The sequence below is a fragment of the Abramis brama genome, assembly GCF_963993115.1.
Source record: "Abramis brama genome assembly, chromosome: 10".
NCBI lineage: Eukaryota > Metazoa > Chordata > Actinopteri > Cypriniformes > Leuciscidae > Abramis > Abramis brama.
The window spans coordinates 14,840,175-14,859,537 of NC_139972.1; the positions used below are offsets into that span (position 1 = coordinate 14,840,175).

Sequence of the window (19,363 nt, forward strand, 5' to 3'; positions counted from 1 at the left end):
AGGAAGAAGTCACTTTGACTCCATATTTTATGAGGTCAGGAGTGACAATTCATCCTTGAATGCTGAAATGAATCTTGGCGATGATAACGGTTTTTGGAGCACTTTGGGAACCAAGTGTAGTGCTGAGAATCAGAAATTCAAGACTTAAAAAACATAATATTCTGAGGATGTTGTTTCACTTTTGGCTGTCGTCTTTGTTGAGGCAGCAGTCTGATCTTGATAACTGGTAGCATTTGCAAATAATACATATACATATATATATATATATATATTAAAAAAAATATTATATTCCAAGGTGTATTTAAACGTGTGCAGAAAAAAAGGTAAACAAAAAAAGATAAAAGTTTTGGAAGGTTGTGTGAAGAGTTAGAAAGAAGCTAAAAAGTTTAACACCTTTGTAAACTATTTGTGTATATTAAAGGAAAATTTAATGAACATACCATAAACCCTGTGTTGGGATTTGTAACATTGTGAATACAAAACAGTTGCATTTTGAAAGGTTGAATAAATATGGCAGTCATGGCAAGTAATATTTTCAATGAATTATATTTTGTCTATTTGGTCTTTTTGCAATTCTATTCAGTTTTGAATTTTTAACTCAAGATGTTTCTTTCAAATGTTTTCTGCAGTGAAGCAGTAATTATAACCGGAGGACATCAGTCACAGAACTAGCAAAGCTTTTACTAATTCATGTTAGAAAGAACAGAATTCATGTAAAAGAGTTCCGATTTAATTAGTGTGATAAAATGAATAAAGGGTTTAAAATTTTAATGCATTCCTCGTGCTTTTTTCAGGATTCGTTTTTCAGGATTTTTATTTGTTCTGTTGAACACTTTTTAATATTTACATCTTTAATGTGTACAAATTACAGCAATGCTACATAGTTTTACTTGTTGATAAAGTAATATATCCCTACTGTATACTGTACATGACTGATGAACTGGCTGTTGTTAAATGGATGACAGGCTTACACTCTTAAAAGTTTTTTTATTAGACTCTGTGGTACCTAAATTGTTAAATGTATTTTGAGTAAAAGTAATTTGAGACAAATCTAACCAATAGATAGATGTATGTATGTATGTATGTATGTATGTATGTATATATATATATATATATATATATATATATATGTGTGTGTGTGTGTGTGTGTGTGTGTATGTATATATATATATATATATATATATATATGGTCAAAATGAACCCGAGTGAAAAAGGTTGTAAACTAAAACAATTTAGTTTAAATGTTATATCTAAAAAATAAATTGTAACAAAAATCTGAAAAAATGGATGGTGTATTTTTACAGTCTTAACACACTACCAAAGTTTAATTTTCGTAAAAAACAAACTATGAATTAAAAAAAATGACGTACCACCTCCGGGTCAAAATGGAGCCAAATGCAATAGGAGGCTGTTTTACGGAAAGGTTCTTTGGGGAACCCAAATTTTTTTTTCTAAAAAAAATGTTTTTAAGTGTGTAGGAGCATGGAACAGAATTTTATTTCTCTTCCTGTGTAGTCTGTAGAATGTCTGGATTAACAGAGCAGGAAGTCTCATTAAATCTAATCCCTGTTGTTCAGCGAAGACTAGGTGGATAAAGGTTATTAGTCATGTGTGTATAAAGACAAGTACAGAACATCATCCACTCTGTACTTTGACAGCTAACAGCCTGTCAAAACAGCATCAGAATGGTGGGAAAAAATACATTTAAAGAAATCATCTTTTTAATGCATAGACTGTGACTAAATCTTAATGCATTTTTACAATGTTACAAATTCAAAGTCTTTTATCCTTGGAAACTGTTGCCAAGGTAATATTGCTGTGAATGGGAGGGAGTCAGTGTGAGGGATGTGTTGTCACTAGATACAGATGAAGAAACGCAGACTAATCACTAGGGGTGGGCGATATAGCCTCAAAATTATATCACGATATTTCAAGAATATTTGCGATAATGATATTTATGACGATATAGAAAAAAAAAATGTAGACAATTTTTTTTATTACATTTATCTCACCTAAATGTTTGCTCACTCATTGGGTTTTTACAATTGGGTAATTTTGTTTTTAAGAGTTTACACAACACAAGGAAGCTTGATTTCAATCTTTGAATTAAATTGAAAAAAGTAGCAAAAAATATATACAAAATAATAAAGATACAAATAAAGAGAAACGTTTTTGGGTAGGTCTAACACTAGTATTCAGAAATGCTACAGAAAATGAACAAGGTAATCAAATGTAAAATAACACTGATAGTCCTGAGTCCTGACTAAATTAAATACATAGGCTATTAATTCTGATTCCTTACAATGAAAGCTATCTTTTGTTGTTTTGACGACAACATTAATGACAGACACATATGGCTGCTGTCACTTTTAGAGCTAGTGCCCGGATCCATTACTGTTTTCATTATACTGTCGGTCACACGCGTTTAGTGCTTATTTCAGACATAACCGACTGTTTATGAATATACTAACCATGACCGGAATTTTTACACAATTTTGCGTGTTTTTTCCCCCGTTAAAGCGATATAATCCGCAAAAAAGGACTTTTGTTACTCGCAAGCTGTTTGTGAGACGGCTTTACTGTATGTATGATGTATGCACGCAGAGTAAACAGAGCGCGCGAGAGTACTGAATAGTTTAAATTCGCAAATGTTTAAACTGATAAGACTTAAAAAGAAGTGAAAATGATAAACTTTAGTTACGATACAAGTGACAAAAGACAATTCCGTCATGTCCTGACTGCTAAACACAAGAGTGGGGTATCGACGCTTGACTTGTGCAACCCATTTTGAGAGCGAGAGAGAGAAGACGCGGCACCGCTGAACACTCACGTGGTTGGTAAAATTGCGTCTTGGAGAAAGTTTTAAAATTATTGATTTGATCGTCATTGGAGGCTGACTTGCTGCTCTCACGCTCAGACAGGTGTTGTTGTTGTGCGTGCTAGGGAACGTAATGTGCCATACGTCATTGCGTCGCTATATCAGTGATATCGCGATATGACACTTTTACATATCATGTAAAAATTTATACCGGTATTATCGTGGACGGCATGATATGGCACACCCCTACTAATCACTCTAATGTGGGACACAGAAATTTCACATTTGTATTCAATACTAACATTCAAAGATTTTAATTTGCCCTTACTGGCTTCAAGTATTAACAGAAATACAGACATAAAAGCACACACAGGATCATTTTAGCAGAAAAGGCTCATAAATTAAGAATAATTGAGTTGATTACATGATACAATGACAATAAAGACCATTAAGACCTCAGTAAAAAAACTAACAATGACCATCATGTACACAAAGCCATTTAATCGTTTTTGTATCCTCATCAATTCATTAATAGTGCCTCAATGAAAAGAAATGAATTCATTATGAAAGTTTAGGGTCATTCTGCTCGAGTTGGAAGAAGGGGGAAACTGCACTTCTTGCATCCCCCGACTTTTGAATTTCCTTCAAAGCATCACAACAAAGTTCTTTAAAAGCATCACGTCTAAATTCAGAACAGTAAATATCAAAACATTTCAGAACAGCTCCCAGGCTTGATGCTTTGGAAAAGATTCTCAGAAACTCACAAGCATTCAAAGACCGTTTCCAGACCCACTACAAAAGTGACTTGTGTTCCAGCACAATAATAACAGAAAATAATGACACATAAAAGAAAATACCAATATCTAAATGTTTCTGTTATATCAGTAATATCTGCTACATGTTTTTGATGCTTTCCAATGTTTTCCCTTTATTGTTTAATGGATTTTATATTACAAGTCTAATATGCATAACATGCAGAACAGCTCTGCAGTATTTACTTCACATGGTAGAGAAATCAACAGCAAAGAATCAACCAACCAGACGCATCTGTACATGACCGAGTCAGATCCAAAAAGGTAAAGACAAAGACACATTTACAATATTTTAAATAAACTATTATTCAGTAGTACATCTTATCTGATCTTCCTACAGACAATGGCAGATCTAGATCTAGTTGTGTCCCAATTTCAAGTGGACGAGAGCTGTACAGGTTGAAAGGCAAACAGCTAAAGTGACTCCCACGATCCTTCAGGCAGCGGATCAGGGTTCTAGAGCAGGTCGGGCAGGATGAGACCCGGCGGTTTGGGTTCCACGCAGTTGATCCAGAAGTTAGCGCAGCTGGCGTGGTACTGGTGACCTCCGTACATGAGCTTGAAGTTGTCCGTCTCCGAATTAAAGGCCTGCAGAGGATTTGTGCAAGAAAAGGTGAGAAAAAATATTTTAGAAGATGAAATACGACTTAATGATAGGGACAGGTTGGGGTTGATCTACTAGGATTTTGGCCTGGTTTCACAGACAAGGCTAAGATTAAGCCAGGAATAGGCCTCATTTCAATTAGGGCATTTAAGTAGCTTTTATAAACGTGCCTTAGAATTAAATGTGTCATTGCCATTGTTTTGTCTCAAGATGCACACCAGTAATGTTAGTATATGTCAGTGCAATTTGCTTTCAGTTAAAACAGTTCAAACATGGATTTTAGTCTGGGACTAGGCTTAAACGTTGTCTGTGAAACCGGGGGATTATGTTTTTAAGGTGGGTTTAAAAGAATGTTCCAGGTTCAATACAAATTACGCTTTTTTTAATCCAATATATATTGGTATCATGTCGGTTATCTACCCTATTTTTACATATGAAAATAAATGAATATACATTTTACATTTAATGTTTTGATGTCTAAGAGCACTTTTACATGACAACGATACACTAAAAACTGAAAAGTTTCTCTTTGCATTTGTTTACACCAATGTCAAAACAATCCCTGTTCACACAGATCCACGAAAACGACTAAAAGCGCTGTACTCTGCTGCCAGGCCAGTAGTTGGCGATGTCACTTTGTAGAGAAACACTACGAGCCTATAGACCGAACATGTGACGTGACATGCAACCAAGCGGCAACCTCCCTGTCTCTCTCTTGAAACCAACACGGAAGTGAATTCAACGGCAATTCATCGACTGGCCACTTGAGGCTGGCTGCAGAAGTGAGTCAAATCTGTATCTCCCCCATGTTAAAATACCCAACTTTACAGCAGAAAAAAAACACGTTTACAGCCTGGTGCAAAAAGTGGCTTTGGTCTATATAGCTTATTTTTCCCTTCATGACAACTGTGAGGGGGGTGAATTTTTTTATAACTCATCCGTTTACATTATATTAAGCCTTAAATTTCTAAATAATTAAGGGTGTCCACTTTTGAGTGACAGGTGGATTCCCGCTGCAGTGGCCATTAGTCATCATTAGCATTTGTCTGCTGTTTGTTAGCCGTCACGTTACCTCAGCTAATTGTCTGACTGTAAAAATAAATAAATTCGGGAGTGACGCGCTGCCAAGATGGCGACGGTCAGCCACGCCCACTTTAGGCTTCAAAAACGGTCTTCAGAAACCTACGGGTGACGTCACGGACACTACGTCCATATTTTTTTACAGTCTATGCATGCAACACAGTTTTCACAAATTTGCATTTTTGTAGTTTAAACAGAGACAATAAATGGTATGGTTTTCAAAAACTTGCACTTAAAATCCCATTTTCAAGTTTTCAGGCCCCCAAAACGCTGTTGTCGTGTAAATGAACGCCATAAAAAGGTTTCCATTTTCAGTTGAAGATAGTGTAGTGTAAATGGCCCCTAAATTCACTTGTCCGAATTTAAACAATTGAATTTTTAAATTTTTTTTATTTAGGCAATATAGCAGAGAATATTTATTTCAGTTATTTATCAGTTTTCGCCTATAACAAGAAAACATCACTTATCTGTATTGGCCAGAATTTTAATAAACTTGAACATTACACTTATTACTATAAGACTAGTAATATTCATTTACTAACCTTCTCTGATATAATACAATATTTCAACTTCTGTCATGACCATGTAAAGCCACTAAACACTGTGACCAGAAGTTCAGCTCATAAGAAGGGTTATTATCATTACCTAATTAATGATATTATCATTACCTAATTTATTTTAGGCATAAAAGCATAAACTTATTTTATTTCAAGTAATGAAAATGTTTTTATGGATTCATTTTATTTCACTTAATGTTTATTTCAGCTTGTTGCCAATGCAACATTTCTCATATTCATTTAGTTCATGTATTAAAATGAAGTATTAATAACTAAAACTTAAACTATAGACGCATTTACAAAAACAAACAAAAAAACGAATAAAATGACACGCGGAACAAAATTTCTAAAATAAAATATGAAACTATAATAGTATATGAATGATACTAAAATAACACTGTCTGCCCATAATGTCCATTTCTGCATGGAAGAATTCATATAAGCAACTTAACAAATATAACCTATTTATGCTGTGGTTCGTTTCTAAAGTGACATGTCAAAATGACCTTGCGGAAACTCAGTCACAGATGCTGCCGATTAGAGCTCAAACTGTATTGAACCCAGAAAATTCCTTCCAACTCGTCTCAGCAAGTACTACATTCAACCTGCGTCTCTAAACTACATGTCAGACCGCACATTGAACTAGTCATATAGTATCTGACTGCAGGGTGGCATATCACCACTCTTCATGAAAGAGACAAGAGCTCAACGGTGTACTGACATAATTTGTAGGATCAATAAAGAAAAAGAAGTGCGCAATCCTCCTACATAAGCTCTATATATAGAGAAGCGAAACAAGAACCCAGTGAACTTCACTCAATATATCGATGCGAAGCGTGCGAGTGTGCTTTCATTCTGAAAGTCACAGCTGTAGTTGTGCATTTGTGATAAGGCAGTGATGATATGGATGTTATGCAGAATGAAGCTCCCGATGCTGGAAGGAGAAATGACTCATGTTGTGAATCATGCCCTCCCACACTGATACTATGCATGCACGCGCACACACACACAATTTCTTCTAAATTCTTGTAAAACAATATTGTCCTGTTTAAAGGATGTTTGTTGAAAAGCTAAATGAAAATCAAGAGGGGGATCTTGATATTTGTCTCATGTCAATCTGTTTTTACTTGTGTACATTCCCGTTACAGATGTTCTAAAAAAGGACACTTGCGCCTTTATTTCTTGTAATTGCAATTATATCTAGCAAAAAACACTCATAATCGCAACCTTATTTCTTGCAATTGCGACCATCTCGCAAAAGACGCTCATAATTGTGACCTTATTTCTCATAATTGCAAATATATCTTGCAAATTACACTATTTCTTATAATTGCAACTATTTCTCATTATTGAGAATTAATATCTCACAGTGTGACTTTATATCACACAAATGACACTAATTGCAACTTAAATGTATTGTAATTGCAACTATATTTCTCATAGTGTGATTGCATTGCCTTGTTTTAAACCAGTATTATTAAATTATTAAATATAATTTTATACTATTATTAAATACTATTTCTAGGTCACTAATCAAACATACATGCATATATATGTATATATATATATATATATATATATATATATATATATATATATATATATATACATACATACATACATACATGCATATACACATATATATATATATATATATATATATATATATATATATATATATATATATATATATATATATATATATGCACACACACACACATATAGTATATACATACATAATGCATATATAATTTCTATTATTAAATTTCAACATTAATTTAATCAGTTATCTTTATTTTAAACTGAATTATAAAATATTTGTAATAAAAATAAGAATACAAATTATACAAAATACAGTGGGGTCTAGACTTGAGACCACTAGTGAAAATGTTTCTATCACAATGTCTACTGTATTGTAAGATAGTTGGGAATACCAAACTATAGTCAAAGATAAATGATATACCATCTGTCTGTCTCTCTGATGCACTTGCTCATCTCTGTACTAGGAAAAGAAAAGCAGACAGTGAGAGAGAATGTACGTGTCTGAGTGGACATCTGAACAATGCTGTGTGATGAACGGCTGATCCCGCGGTGTGTATACGTGTGTATGTGTCTGTGTTACACAGAGGGACGGCAGCTGCTGCACAAGCGCACTCTCTCTCTCCTCTCAGATGAACAGGTGGCTCAGAATCACTGAAAAGGTCATCCTAATTCAACCGACCTTGTTTAGCTGGCGGAAAGGTTAATTACTATCTGATTGCAAACACAGAGTGCATCCTACCTGCAAAGATGACAACCCTTCTTACAACAAAGTCTGAAGGACAGTGAGGGACACGTCAGCTTTAACCTACATTCACTAAAGTGAAGCTTTGAGAAAAACAGTGGAATATTTACCCTTAATTTGGAGCGACTGTCTTTTGTCAGTGCCTGCAAGTAGCATAAACAAGTCAGCATCAGCGTTAGTATAGAGCTTTTTTCTTCTCTTTTTGTTTGGTTAATGAGCAAAACTAGAGCACCAGAGCCCACAGTGGAAGAAAGTGTCCATTTAAAGGCGGAAGCTTGTTATAAATTAGCAACAGTACAAGGCAAGAAAGGGCAACTGTGAAAACAATGACATGTAACTAGAGTTCCTAAGTATCATCAAAGATAGCTTGTACCATAGGGGTTGTGCCGAGCACCGGGAATGCATATACGACCATTTTCTAAAATGTTTTTAGGGTGCTTTCACATTTGGTTCGATTGCCTGGTCTGAACCGGAGTTTGACAGCTCTCCCTCCCCCTGCTGGACGAGTTCAGATTATATTATTTGGGTCCAAACTGCGGTGCGTTTGCGTCAAAGCAGCAGCTCTTTACCCCCATTGCTTGGGAATGACGGCAAAATAAATAGTGTTGCTCACCTCGCTTTTTATATTTTTGTTTTTGAACCATTGTTTTTTTTCCCCAAAGCTTCGGTACGTAACGCCACTTGCATCTATCTGCTGCGAATTTACTACAAATGCTCTAAAAGCGCTGAAGGCGAGCAGAAATAATACATTATCTCTGCTTGTAGTACGCCAGTCACGCTCTACAGGAAAGTGAGTGAAACACAAACACATTCTTATGATTATCAAATCATACGTCATTAATAGCGGTTCACTTTGGTACGTTTCGCTGCTGATATGAACGCAATCGTTTTCGTTATCGAATGAACCGGTTTGCAGGTGCGCACCCGAGTTCGGAAGACCGCGCTCACAGCATCCTATCGAACCCAAAAGTGCTAGTGTGAAAGCACCCTTAGGGTGTGTTCACACTTGTAGTTCGGTTCACTTGGTCCGGACTCAAAAAAACAAACAAAACATTTAGTCCTGGTCCGATTAGCATTCACATTGGCATTTTTATCACCGAAGCAAAATATACCAAACCTAAAGGTATATGTTCACAACCTGATTGGTTGGCTTTTATGATGTACTGCCTATTTTGAGATGGAACTTACCTGGTAAGTTTGGTACCAGGTAAGTTTGGTGTTTGGTAATACCAAACATCCAAAACAATGCTGTGTGCTGGGATATATGCGCTCGTTGTATGTGCGTAGCCTACATGTGATGGTATTTCGACCAGCTGAGAACTCGTGAAGAGCTTATAAAATGAGTCAAAACAGCGACAGGAATCTCTCCTTCACACACACACAAATGAAGATCCGCTGCGAGGGGTTCTGAAGCCTGTACCAAACTATGATGACGGGAAAACTCGCGACTATGACGAGAAGAAAACCGATATGCGTGAGCATTTAGTCCTTTTTAGGGTCAAATCTTCCTGTTTTTGGTTTGTTTACATGTATTTGGTTCATGTTGCGTTCATATATCAGTCGAACCGCACCAGAGTTCGTTTGGAAGTAGACCGAGATCCATCTTTTCAGGGGTCTTGGTCTGATTGTTTGGTGCGCACCAGTGTTCGGATGGCAGCGTTCACACTTATTCAAATGAACCGCACTAACAGAGCAACCGCACCAGGGTTCATTTTAATCGAACAACACATGCCAAGTGTGAACACACCCTTAAAGAAGTCTCTTATGCTCACCAAAGCTGCATTTATTTGATCAAAAATACAGTAAAAACTGTACTATTGTGAAATATTACTATTTAAAATTTCCACATCACTCCAGTCTTCAGTGTCACATGATCCTTCAGAAATCATTCTAATATGCTGATTTGCTGCTCAAGAAACATTTCTTATTATTACCGATGTTAAAAACAGTTAAATAGCCGCTAAATATTTTTGTGAAAACCAGGATTCTTTGATGAAAGTTCAAAAGAACATTCATTTGAAATTCAAACCTTTTGTAACATTATAAATGTCTTTACTGTCATTTTTGATTAATCTAATGCACCCTTGCTGAATAAAAGTATTGATTTTTCAAAACATAAAAAATATAAAAATTATTTATTACTGTCGATTCATTATTTAATTGACCATGACTTTTCCAAGACTGTGGCAACCATTTATAAATGCAAAACTAACAGGTTGCATGTTTTTTGTGTGCAAGACTTCCATTTAATTAGCTGCAAGGGTACTAACTAGCTTGTTTGTTTACCAACCATGTCATGGGAGGACGTTCAAAACAACTCAAGACGTCTTACATGTTTTGCTTCAGTGATTTTGCATAATAATAAAAAAAAAGCAGAGGCCGAATATCTATCAAAGATCGATGAACTGCTGTTTCTGAAATCTGAAACATTCCACTCTGCCAGAATTCTTATTACATTTGAGACAGCTCCTGTATAGCATAATGTAAAAGGTGTGCTGGGCTAAACTCTGCTTCAGTAGATACAGCATAAATACAAACTAATGGCTTCCTTTCAACAGCTACTTGTTATTGTTTTCCACATTAGGGGCAACCAGCTGTGCTACTACAGGTACTTGAATTAAATAACCTGGCATCTATTCTAATTTTAGCATGGATGCCCACCTCGCAGAGTAAGGGCTTTTAATAGGATGCTGTATTAGCGTGACATTTAAGGCTGCAATATACACTACATGACTTAAATTCTGAACAGATTTAAAAACACTAGGCATCATACACTTGTCGACTTTGTAAATGGTTACCGAGGAAAAGCTGGGAACCATACACTAAATGACTGAGGATCATACACTACCAGACTTTCAAATTTTACAGCATATAATCTAAACACTTCAAAGCAAACATTCATTCTGAAAGTTGTTTACTGCACACAGTCTTTTGAGAATCTATAACTACTTCTAGTTAATTGACTTGTGAAGTATGCAATTTTTAATATCAAAACACGTAATTGTCTCTGCACAGTTAACTATGATAAAGTATTAAAAGTATGCCATTCGCAGGTTGACTTGGTGAAGCATGTAAACAATGGGACGCTTCCTAAACACTGTTTGTTGGGAGTGGTTTGATGCATCTAGCTCAACAAATGGCGGGACTACATGTAATGAGAAGTTTCGCAGGAAACCGATCAGATGGTTTGGGAAACCTGATGGATAACAATCGTTATTTTTGCAGTTCAAATTGGTGATGCTAGTGTTGCAAAAACCTTTACAGAGATCACAACTTGAGTTGTGTGGTTAGCTAGATTTATTGGAAAAGCAAGTAAAAATGCTATGTCTTATAAAATAAGTTTCTGACTAAGCTTAATTTTATGATAATAAGTTATAATATAAATGTAAAATAATTGTAAAATGTAACCATTTTATATTAAAATTAACGTTCAAAAATTTGGGGTCAGTAAGTTGTTTTTTAAATTAGTACTCAATTAATAATCAGCAAGGATGCATTAAAATGTAACAAAAGAAACATTTATAATGTTACAAAAGAATGTTTCTATGTCAAAACCTTTCTTTAAAGACTCCTAAAAATATATGCATCATGGTTTCCACAAAAGCATTAAGCAGTACAACCAAATATTGATAAGAATCAGAAATGTTTCTTGAGCAGCAAATTAGCCTATCAGAATGATTTCTGAAGGATCACGTGACACTGAAGATTGGAGTAATGATGCTGAAATATAACATTTTTTAAATATTACTGTTTTTAACTATTTTTAATATATTAAATGCAGCCTTGTTGAGCATAAAATACTTATTTACAATAAATAAACAAAAACTTACCAACCCCAAACTTTTGACTGGTAGTGTATATAGCATTTTATTTTAGTTTGCAGAGCGAATCTATGCAAAGTTCTAAGTTAATACACTGTTGCCCATTCCTGCAGATAAATCCTGTTAGCAGATGCAGCAGGATCACATCCTTCCCCGGCAGGGACAGAAACTGAATGCTAGCCCAAGGTCAGCAGAGTGAATCATCCACACCCCAGTGAAAATCTCCACCTGTAGCCCAACACCCCCACCTTTAAAAACATCTCATCTCAGAGATGCAGCTCCACCTTCAAAACCCTGATTTCATTCGCCCCAGACAGTGACGCTGCCTCCCAAACCCACCCAAAACGTAATTAAAAAAGCGGGATATTAATCGGATGTCAGGAGCAGACGGAGACGGCTCTATTAATCTGCGGCGGGCTGGATGTGTTCGGCGGATCTATTAGCACCTGTGTTTTTGGTTGCCGTGACTGATGACTGAGCTGCATCTGCTCCTCAGACATCCATCCCATGATTCCTTGCTGCTCTGAGCCCCTCCTTTCCTGATTGCACTCTGAGCAATGTTTACTCCTTATTACATCAGCAACCCTTGACCATCGCTTTAATGTGAGGGAGATTCAGGAGGGTTTCAGTGAGACGAGGAATCTTAATGAGCTGATTGGCCATTATATATGTTAACAGGGCGAGTGGCAAAGTGACAATTACACGTTTAAACCAGTACAGGATTGGATTGTGCTTATGAATAGAATGATTAATAATTAAAAGGGATAGTTCACCCAAAAATTGTAATTCTGTCATTTACGTCATGTTGGTTTTAACTACTTTGGTACCAAGACAATACTAAAATAAAAAATTTAAGTCAATTTGGTAACAACATACTGTCTGACTGACAGGTGGCTGCTTTTTAAAGTCAAAGTATCATTGACGTCAAACTCATGACCAAATATAGTGCACAAGTCATATGAAACACTTTAATGCTGTTTTTATGCCATCACTTTTAATTCACTTGCATGGTCTGGAAAAGAGCAGCTAGGACATTCTGCTAAAAATATTTTGTGTCCCATAGAAGAAAAAAATAAAATAAGGTTTTGTTGAAATGAAAGTGAGTAAATTACACAATTTTTTTGTGTGAACTATTCCTTATGATATTTAATTTGCCCCATACCACTTGTTCTTCACCGCCCCGGGGTGCCAAAATGACGAATACATCACCTATTTGCCGCCTGCCTCATGCTTTTTGGCCGTCAATCAGACTTACTGGCCTCTTAGGCAATACGAGCTCGACATGAAAGATTTCTGTAAATGCTCAGAAAACAGGAGCTAAGAGCTTATTGCCAAATTAAACACCTAAAGCTACTTGAATGAAAGCGTGGCCTTGACCGAGCGTCTGTAGATTTAGATGCATGAGTCAGAGCGCGCCTCTGAGAGCTGTTTTTGGCAGTCTGAAAGGAGTTGAGTGGCGAGAGGTGAGTTCTGGTCATTTTGGCAGCAACACACGGGTTTGTCTGTCTGACCCCTGCAACAAGCTGCAAATTAGAGTTGAGGCAGTTCAGTGAATCCTACTCTTTTAAACAGGCGTCCAAAAGTGTTCTCGTTTTTCTTCTGTAAAATTGTGAAAATCAAAGAAATAGTCAGGAGGGATTTTTTCTTTTTTTTTTTAATGGGAAATTTAAAGGGATAATTCACCCCAGAATGAAAATTCTTTAATTAATTACTCACCCTCATGTTGTTCCAAACCCGTAAGACTTTCGTTTATCTTTATTTTTGATGAAATATGTAGATGAATTCTGTCCCTCCATTGACAGCTACGCAACTACCAATTTGATGCTTCGCTCAATTCAAATGGATTAGTTTTACGATCTCTTTATGAACTTTTTGTTTAATCCAAAATTTTCTGAAGAGACACGATCGCTTTATATGATGAACAGATCGAATAGGCTTTTATACACATTTAAACATTGATTAGCTCAACTGATATATTTTCATGATGCTTTTATAGTGCTTTTGAATTCTATCTCGAACCAATAAAGCTCTGGTTCCCATTCATTGTAATGATATGGAAAAGAGCAACCAGAACATACTTCAAAATTCCTGCTTTTGTGTTACACAGAAGAAATATAAGAGAGTTTGGAACAACATGGGTAAATAAAAAAAAATCACAGAACTTTCAATTTTGGGTGAACTATCCAACATAAAATAACAATATATTTGTGTTTTGTGTGTGTTGCTAATGACTGTATGCAGATGTGTGTGTGCTTGGTGCATACAGACCTTGCTACGCGAGTCCACGTTGAGCAGACACACTCCGCACGCCAGTTCTTTGGCATTCTTAATGCCGTGCCTCAATATACAGGAGGAGAAGTCCAGTGAGCTCTCATCGGGCTAAAGAAAAACACACACACAATCATCATGAATTCAGTTCTAAAAAAGCAATTGGGACCACACTGCATCCTCCACACAAATCACCGGCACCGGCAATCACACAAGTCACTCAAACTTCAGATCACAGAGGCCACTGAACGGCTGGCCACTGAACAACCTCACAGCAGTTGATTGGCCCTGCAGATCAATACATCAGCTACAGAATCTGGCCAAAATAGCAGGATCCGTGCAGAGACAAACCCTCCACTCTCTAACCACGTTCATTTTTATTATGCTTCAGAGCGTTTGTGGGTTTTCGGCAGTGTGCCTAGACGTCATTTTCCCAAGCTGATATTATCTGACCACACAACTCTAATATTATCTGCTGGCAACGATATTCTCCCATAAGCACACTGCAGAGAGATTTGTCATGCAATTTGTTCACTTTCCACAAATAAGGTACACTTTAATACCTCATGACTTTGTCAGTATGTATAACTATTGTAAGTATAAAGACATAAACATACAGATACCATGATACAAATACCCTGATTTTTGTAAGAACTATGATATATGCATTGAAATATTAAACATTAAAATGTTGATTTTCACTTCTCATTAACTCTTGATATAATTCTTTCAAACTCAAACGGAGTTAGTTACATTTTATATGATATACTTTAAAACTTTTTTTAAATTAATTGTTTTATGTTTTTGTTTACTGACTATCTGTTATAAAATAATATACTAAAATGGTTTAAGCTGGTTAAAGCTAGAGTAGGAAATTTCGGAGAGGCTAGCAATAGCAAGCAATGAGAACAGCAGAGTTTGCAAAGCATCACGAGAGATGGTGTTAAATTGCCTCCAGTCTCAAAGCACATAACATTACAATAATAATGACCGTAAACAACTTAGAGCTCTGACTTGTACCACCTGACCGCTACAGACTCATTTCAGTGTTGATAGTGTTGACATAGAAACACATAACTCTGAGCCGGAGGACGTGAACAGCGTCACGGGTAATAACGACATGGTGTGAACGTAGCATAAGCTCGTTGTTTTGCATCAGGGGGAACTGTAAAAGGTGTCTGCTGTTTGTTTGTGGCGCTTGGTGACTGACTCCAACTCTGCATAGCCTCATGGGACACATTGATGACATGTGATGTCTGTTGGACGGAATGCAATGATTGGATAAAATCTTTTTTGGGTCCTGAGACTTCCACAGAAGATGTAAATTCTTTAATATTTAGACGACTTCTATTATTGATTGCTATCAGGATGTGAAGAGTGTTTAAACTAGAGTTATTGCCTACCCACTAGTACCAACACTAAACTGGTTAAGCTCCTTCAGAACACACCATTTGTTGAAAGAAAAACTAAATTAAATTCATTTTTAATAGCTTTAGGCTGTATTTTGTGCCACATTTATAGAAGTGCCTACTGCTCCATAGCTCAACGCTCACATAAAGCACAGTTTACCTCAGTTATACTCATACTAAATTTTAAATCAACCAATCATCTGTTATGCATTAATCAATATTAGTGTATTACTGGACTTACTACAAGATCTGGTATTGTTTATTTGATAAACTCACAGTGAGGTTTGCCAGCGACATGAAGCCCATCAGGTTGTTCCACACACGGCTGATGTCTTTAAGTAGCTCCTGTAGTTTCTCCGAACAAACGGCCGTGGCTTTGATACCCAGCTCCACACGCTTGGTTACGCGATACACCTCCACCACACCTGATATATACACAAAAAAACAACAACAACAACAACATTTGTGTCATGTAAAAACCTTCCCAAACACACAAAGAACACAATTCAATGAAATGCAAAACCAAGAGTGTCAATGAATATAGAAATTTGCTATGATAATGATAGTTGCTATGGCATGAGAAAGGCTGGAGGCTATTCATCATAGCAGCCAACTCAAATATGCTCCTCCTTTTGAGTCAGTTTTTGTGGAAACAGTATTTCCAGTTTTCTCTTGCCATCATTACTATAGCAACCAAAGTGAAAGTATTACAGATATTGATAACACTGTGTGGATTTGTGTGCAGTGTGAACAGACCCTGTGCATAACCAAACAGGAGAAACAATAACACGGCGGTGCCGTTCCCAGCACTCCCCAGTGCTGAATGTCCTTTTAAGCTGAACCCATAAGAGCGTCCCAAAATAGTTGCTCTGCTCTGTAACACTAGACTCCCCCGGTCAGACCCACAATGCCCTGCTGTCTCCAGTCTCAATCGCTAGAGCCGGATCAAAGAGCTTTAACGGTTTGTTTCTATGTAACAGCAGCACCCCGTGTTCCCTTCCTGCCAGCATAGGCACGTACAGCTCATTAAAGCCACCCTGAGTGTGTGTGTGTGTGTGTGTGTGTATGTGTGTGTGACTACAGAAATAGGAAGCAGATAACCAGAACACCTGGCCTGTCTGTTTGACGGAAGACTGCAGGGACGCATGAGGAGCAGGAATGAATGTGCATGAAGATATTGTGTGACATAGCTGATCTTATGAGATTTACTGATATCGGTTATGGTGGCTAATGCTGGTCTCTGATCAGTAAATGAAGTGAATGTAGGCGTAGTCTCACCCAGGAGGTACTCCATCCCCTGTGCTGACTGGATGACCTCTGTGCACACTGTGGAACTGCTGATGCTATTAAGGGTGTTATTAGCAGTGTTGATGACCTGAAAGAGGAAGAAAAGACATGGCTTTAAAGTGACCAAATTTTACATTATCCCCCGGTTTCACAGACAAGGCTTAAGACTAGTCCTAGACAAGCACATTTAATCTGTTTTAAACGAAAGATCTTAAAATATGTCAGTGCCATTGTTTTGTCTCAAGATGCACACACATTTATATAAATAAAAAAATAAAATAGCTCCTTGAATGTCCAAATTGAACTAAGGCCTAATCCTGGCTTAAATCTAAGCCGTGTCTGTGAAACCAGGCCTAAATGTCTATTTTAATCCTCGATTATCACAAATGATTTCATATATCAATATTTCCTGAGAAAAGCCCCTAAATGAATATACTGTTATTCAAAGACATTACACTGAGGAAAGCAAGTAGATTCAGTAGACGTTACAAAAAAAGTAATTTTGTGTCCTCATCATTGAACATTAGACTACTACTCCAGTCTAAACACAAGAATGCATCTAATGTGAATGACTTGAAATTGCACTCAAAAAAATAACTTTGTAATCATTTACTCCCCTTCATATTGACTCTCTGTCTTCTGAGGAACGCAAAAGATGATATTTTGAAGATTCGTCTCTGCCATTACAATACAAGTCAAAGGGGTACACTGTACTGATAATTATTCGATACCTTTATTTGTGTTTCGCAGAACACAGTAAGCCATAAGGCCAAGACACACCAAACCAACAAAAATCTAGACGCAATGAAAGCCAACTGCGGTTTCACCTGCATTTAAGCCAGCTGACCTTGAACACACCACAAAGAATAAAAGCCAACGGCTAACTAATGTACATTCTGCGTCTCTGTTAGAGAATAAATAACTGTCTCCATTCCAGCAGGTGGCAGTAGACTTATCATCAGGACTGTGGATGAACAAACCAGAAACAAAGAAGCACTTGTCGTCTAGACTTCATTGTCTAAATTACAACATTGAAAATTTTAATCACCCTCATGTTGTTCCAAACCTGTATGAGTTTCTTTCTTCTGTTGAACACAACATATATTTTAAAGAATTTTGGTAAGCAAACAGTTGACAGTAGCCATTGACTTCCATACTATTTTATTCCTACTATGGAAGTCAATGGCTACTGTCAACTGTTTGCTTACCAAAATTCTTTAAAATATCTTCTTGTGTTCAACAAAGAAAGAAATATGTAAGTAAATGATGACATAATTTTCATTTTTGGGCGAACTATCCCTTTAAGTAGTAAAAAAGGGCGGATATTATGAAATATGTACAGAATTTATGTTAAAAAGATTTTAAATTTCCAGCCTGAAATATTCCCTTTAGGTTTCCCGCACCTAAAACAGTCCTTTCTCTGTAAATCCATTACTTTTTCCTCTAACAAGCCAGCACAGCACTGCAACAACCAACAAGACATGTTGTCAATCAAATCAAATGTATATGTAATGATCGTAAATGCGAACATAAAAAATTTCTAAAATGTTTCTATGAAAGATTTATAAAATGTCCGTATGCACAAATTTCTTTTCATAAATGTATCCCTCTTTATAAATCACAGTTCATCTTAAATTCACAGCAATGTGTACAAGCGCATCAACTCCACCTACAGAACGCCCACAAATATCCCTTTATGGTTCAGAAAAGTATGGCACTCATCATCAGTAGGCAAGGAAATCCAAGTGCGCTCTCAGACAATGTATGGCATGGCCTGGTTTCACTATGCGCGTTTGTTTGTATGCATTTATTATTGTTATTTTCAGGAAATTATTAATATAAATGAATTCATTTCAGTGATGTAATTATAACAAAGCAGTTATAATTTGCTCATATAATTATATTAATGCATATCATTCCATAATTATGAATTAATTGAATTACTGGTATACGAGCACCAAAAAGTGTTTGTACGCATGCTCTTCAGTTGGCGTCCGCATTAAACATTTTCGCATCAGTTTCTGCCTTTAGAAATCCCTATTTGTTCCTCACTTAGGATGTAGGATAAAATCTATGGAATTTAGGATCAATTCCGACTGCATGTTATAAATAAGGCCACAGGTTTATATTTGTGTCAACATGTTGGGTTCCAAAATCCTACTCTGTATAACTTTATATTAAACATCAAGAATCTTTTGACTGGCAGGGACCCATAAACAACCAGGCAGCTTTTGCTACTATACCTTTGAAACAGTATTTAAATGACCTCTGATGATTGGCTATCGTTACTGCTTGTGAAATGAGCAACTGCTGAATCTATGATCTGGCTGAAGCAGTCCTCAAGCAATCAGATCACACTTTTAGTTGATTCTGGTATTTTGATATCAAGATTCTAAGTCTATCTAGAGACTGATAGAGTTTTA

The 19,363-nt window shown here is 36.4% G+C and overlaps 1 protein-coding gene across 3 annotated transcripts in view; it reads right to left on the reverse strand.

Annotated features, from left to right (window-relative positions):
- Positions 1 to 3,116: 3,116 nt before the first annotated feature.
- The window catches only part of synrg (synergin, gamma), a 47,922-nt gene continuing 31,675 nt past the window's right edge, over positions 3,117 to 19,363 (reverse strand). For all 3 annotated transcript variants that reach the window (XM_084125434.1, XM_084125435.1, XM_084125436.1), the window contains 4 exons: positions 16,932 to 17,028; positions 15,930 to 16,078; positions 14,245 to 14,355; positions 3,117 to 4,218 (listed from right to left, as the gene is read on the reverse strand). In XM_084125434.1, the coding sequence (XP_083981560.1) occupies positions 4,087 to 4,218; positions 14,245 to 14,355; positions 15,930 to 16,078; positions 16,932 to 17,028 (489 nt within the window). In that variant the 3' untranslated portion in view covers positions 3,117 to 4,086. The remainder of the gene's footprint in view (positions 4,219 to 14,244; positions 14,356 to 15,929; positions 16,079 to 16,931; positions 17,029 to 19,363) is intronic.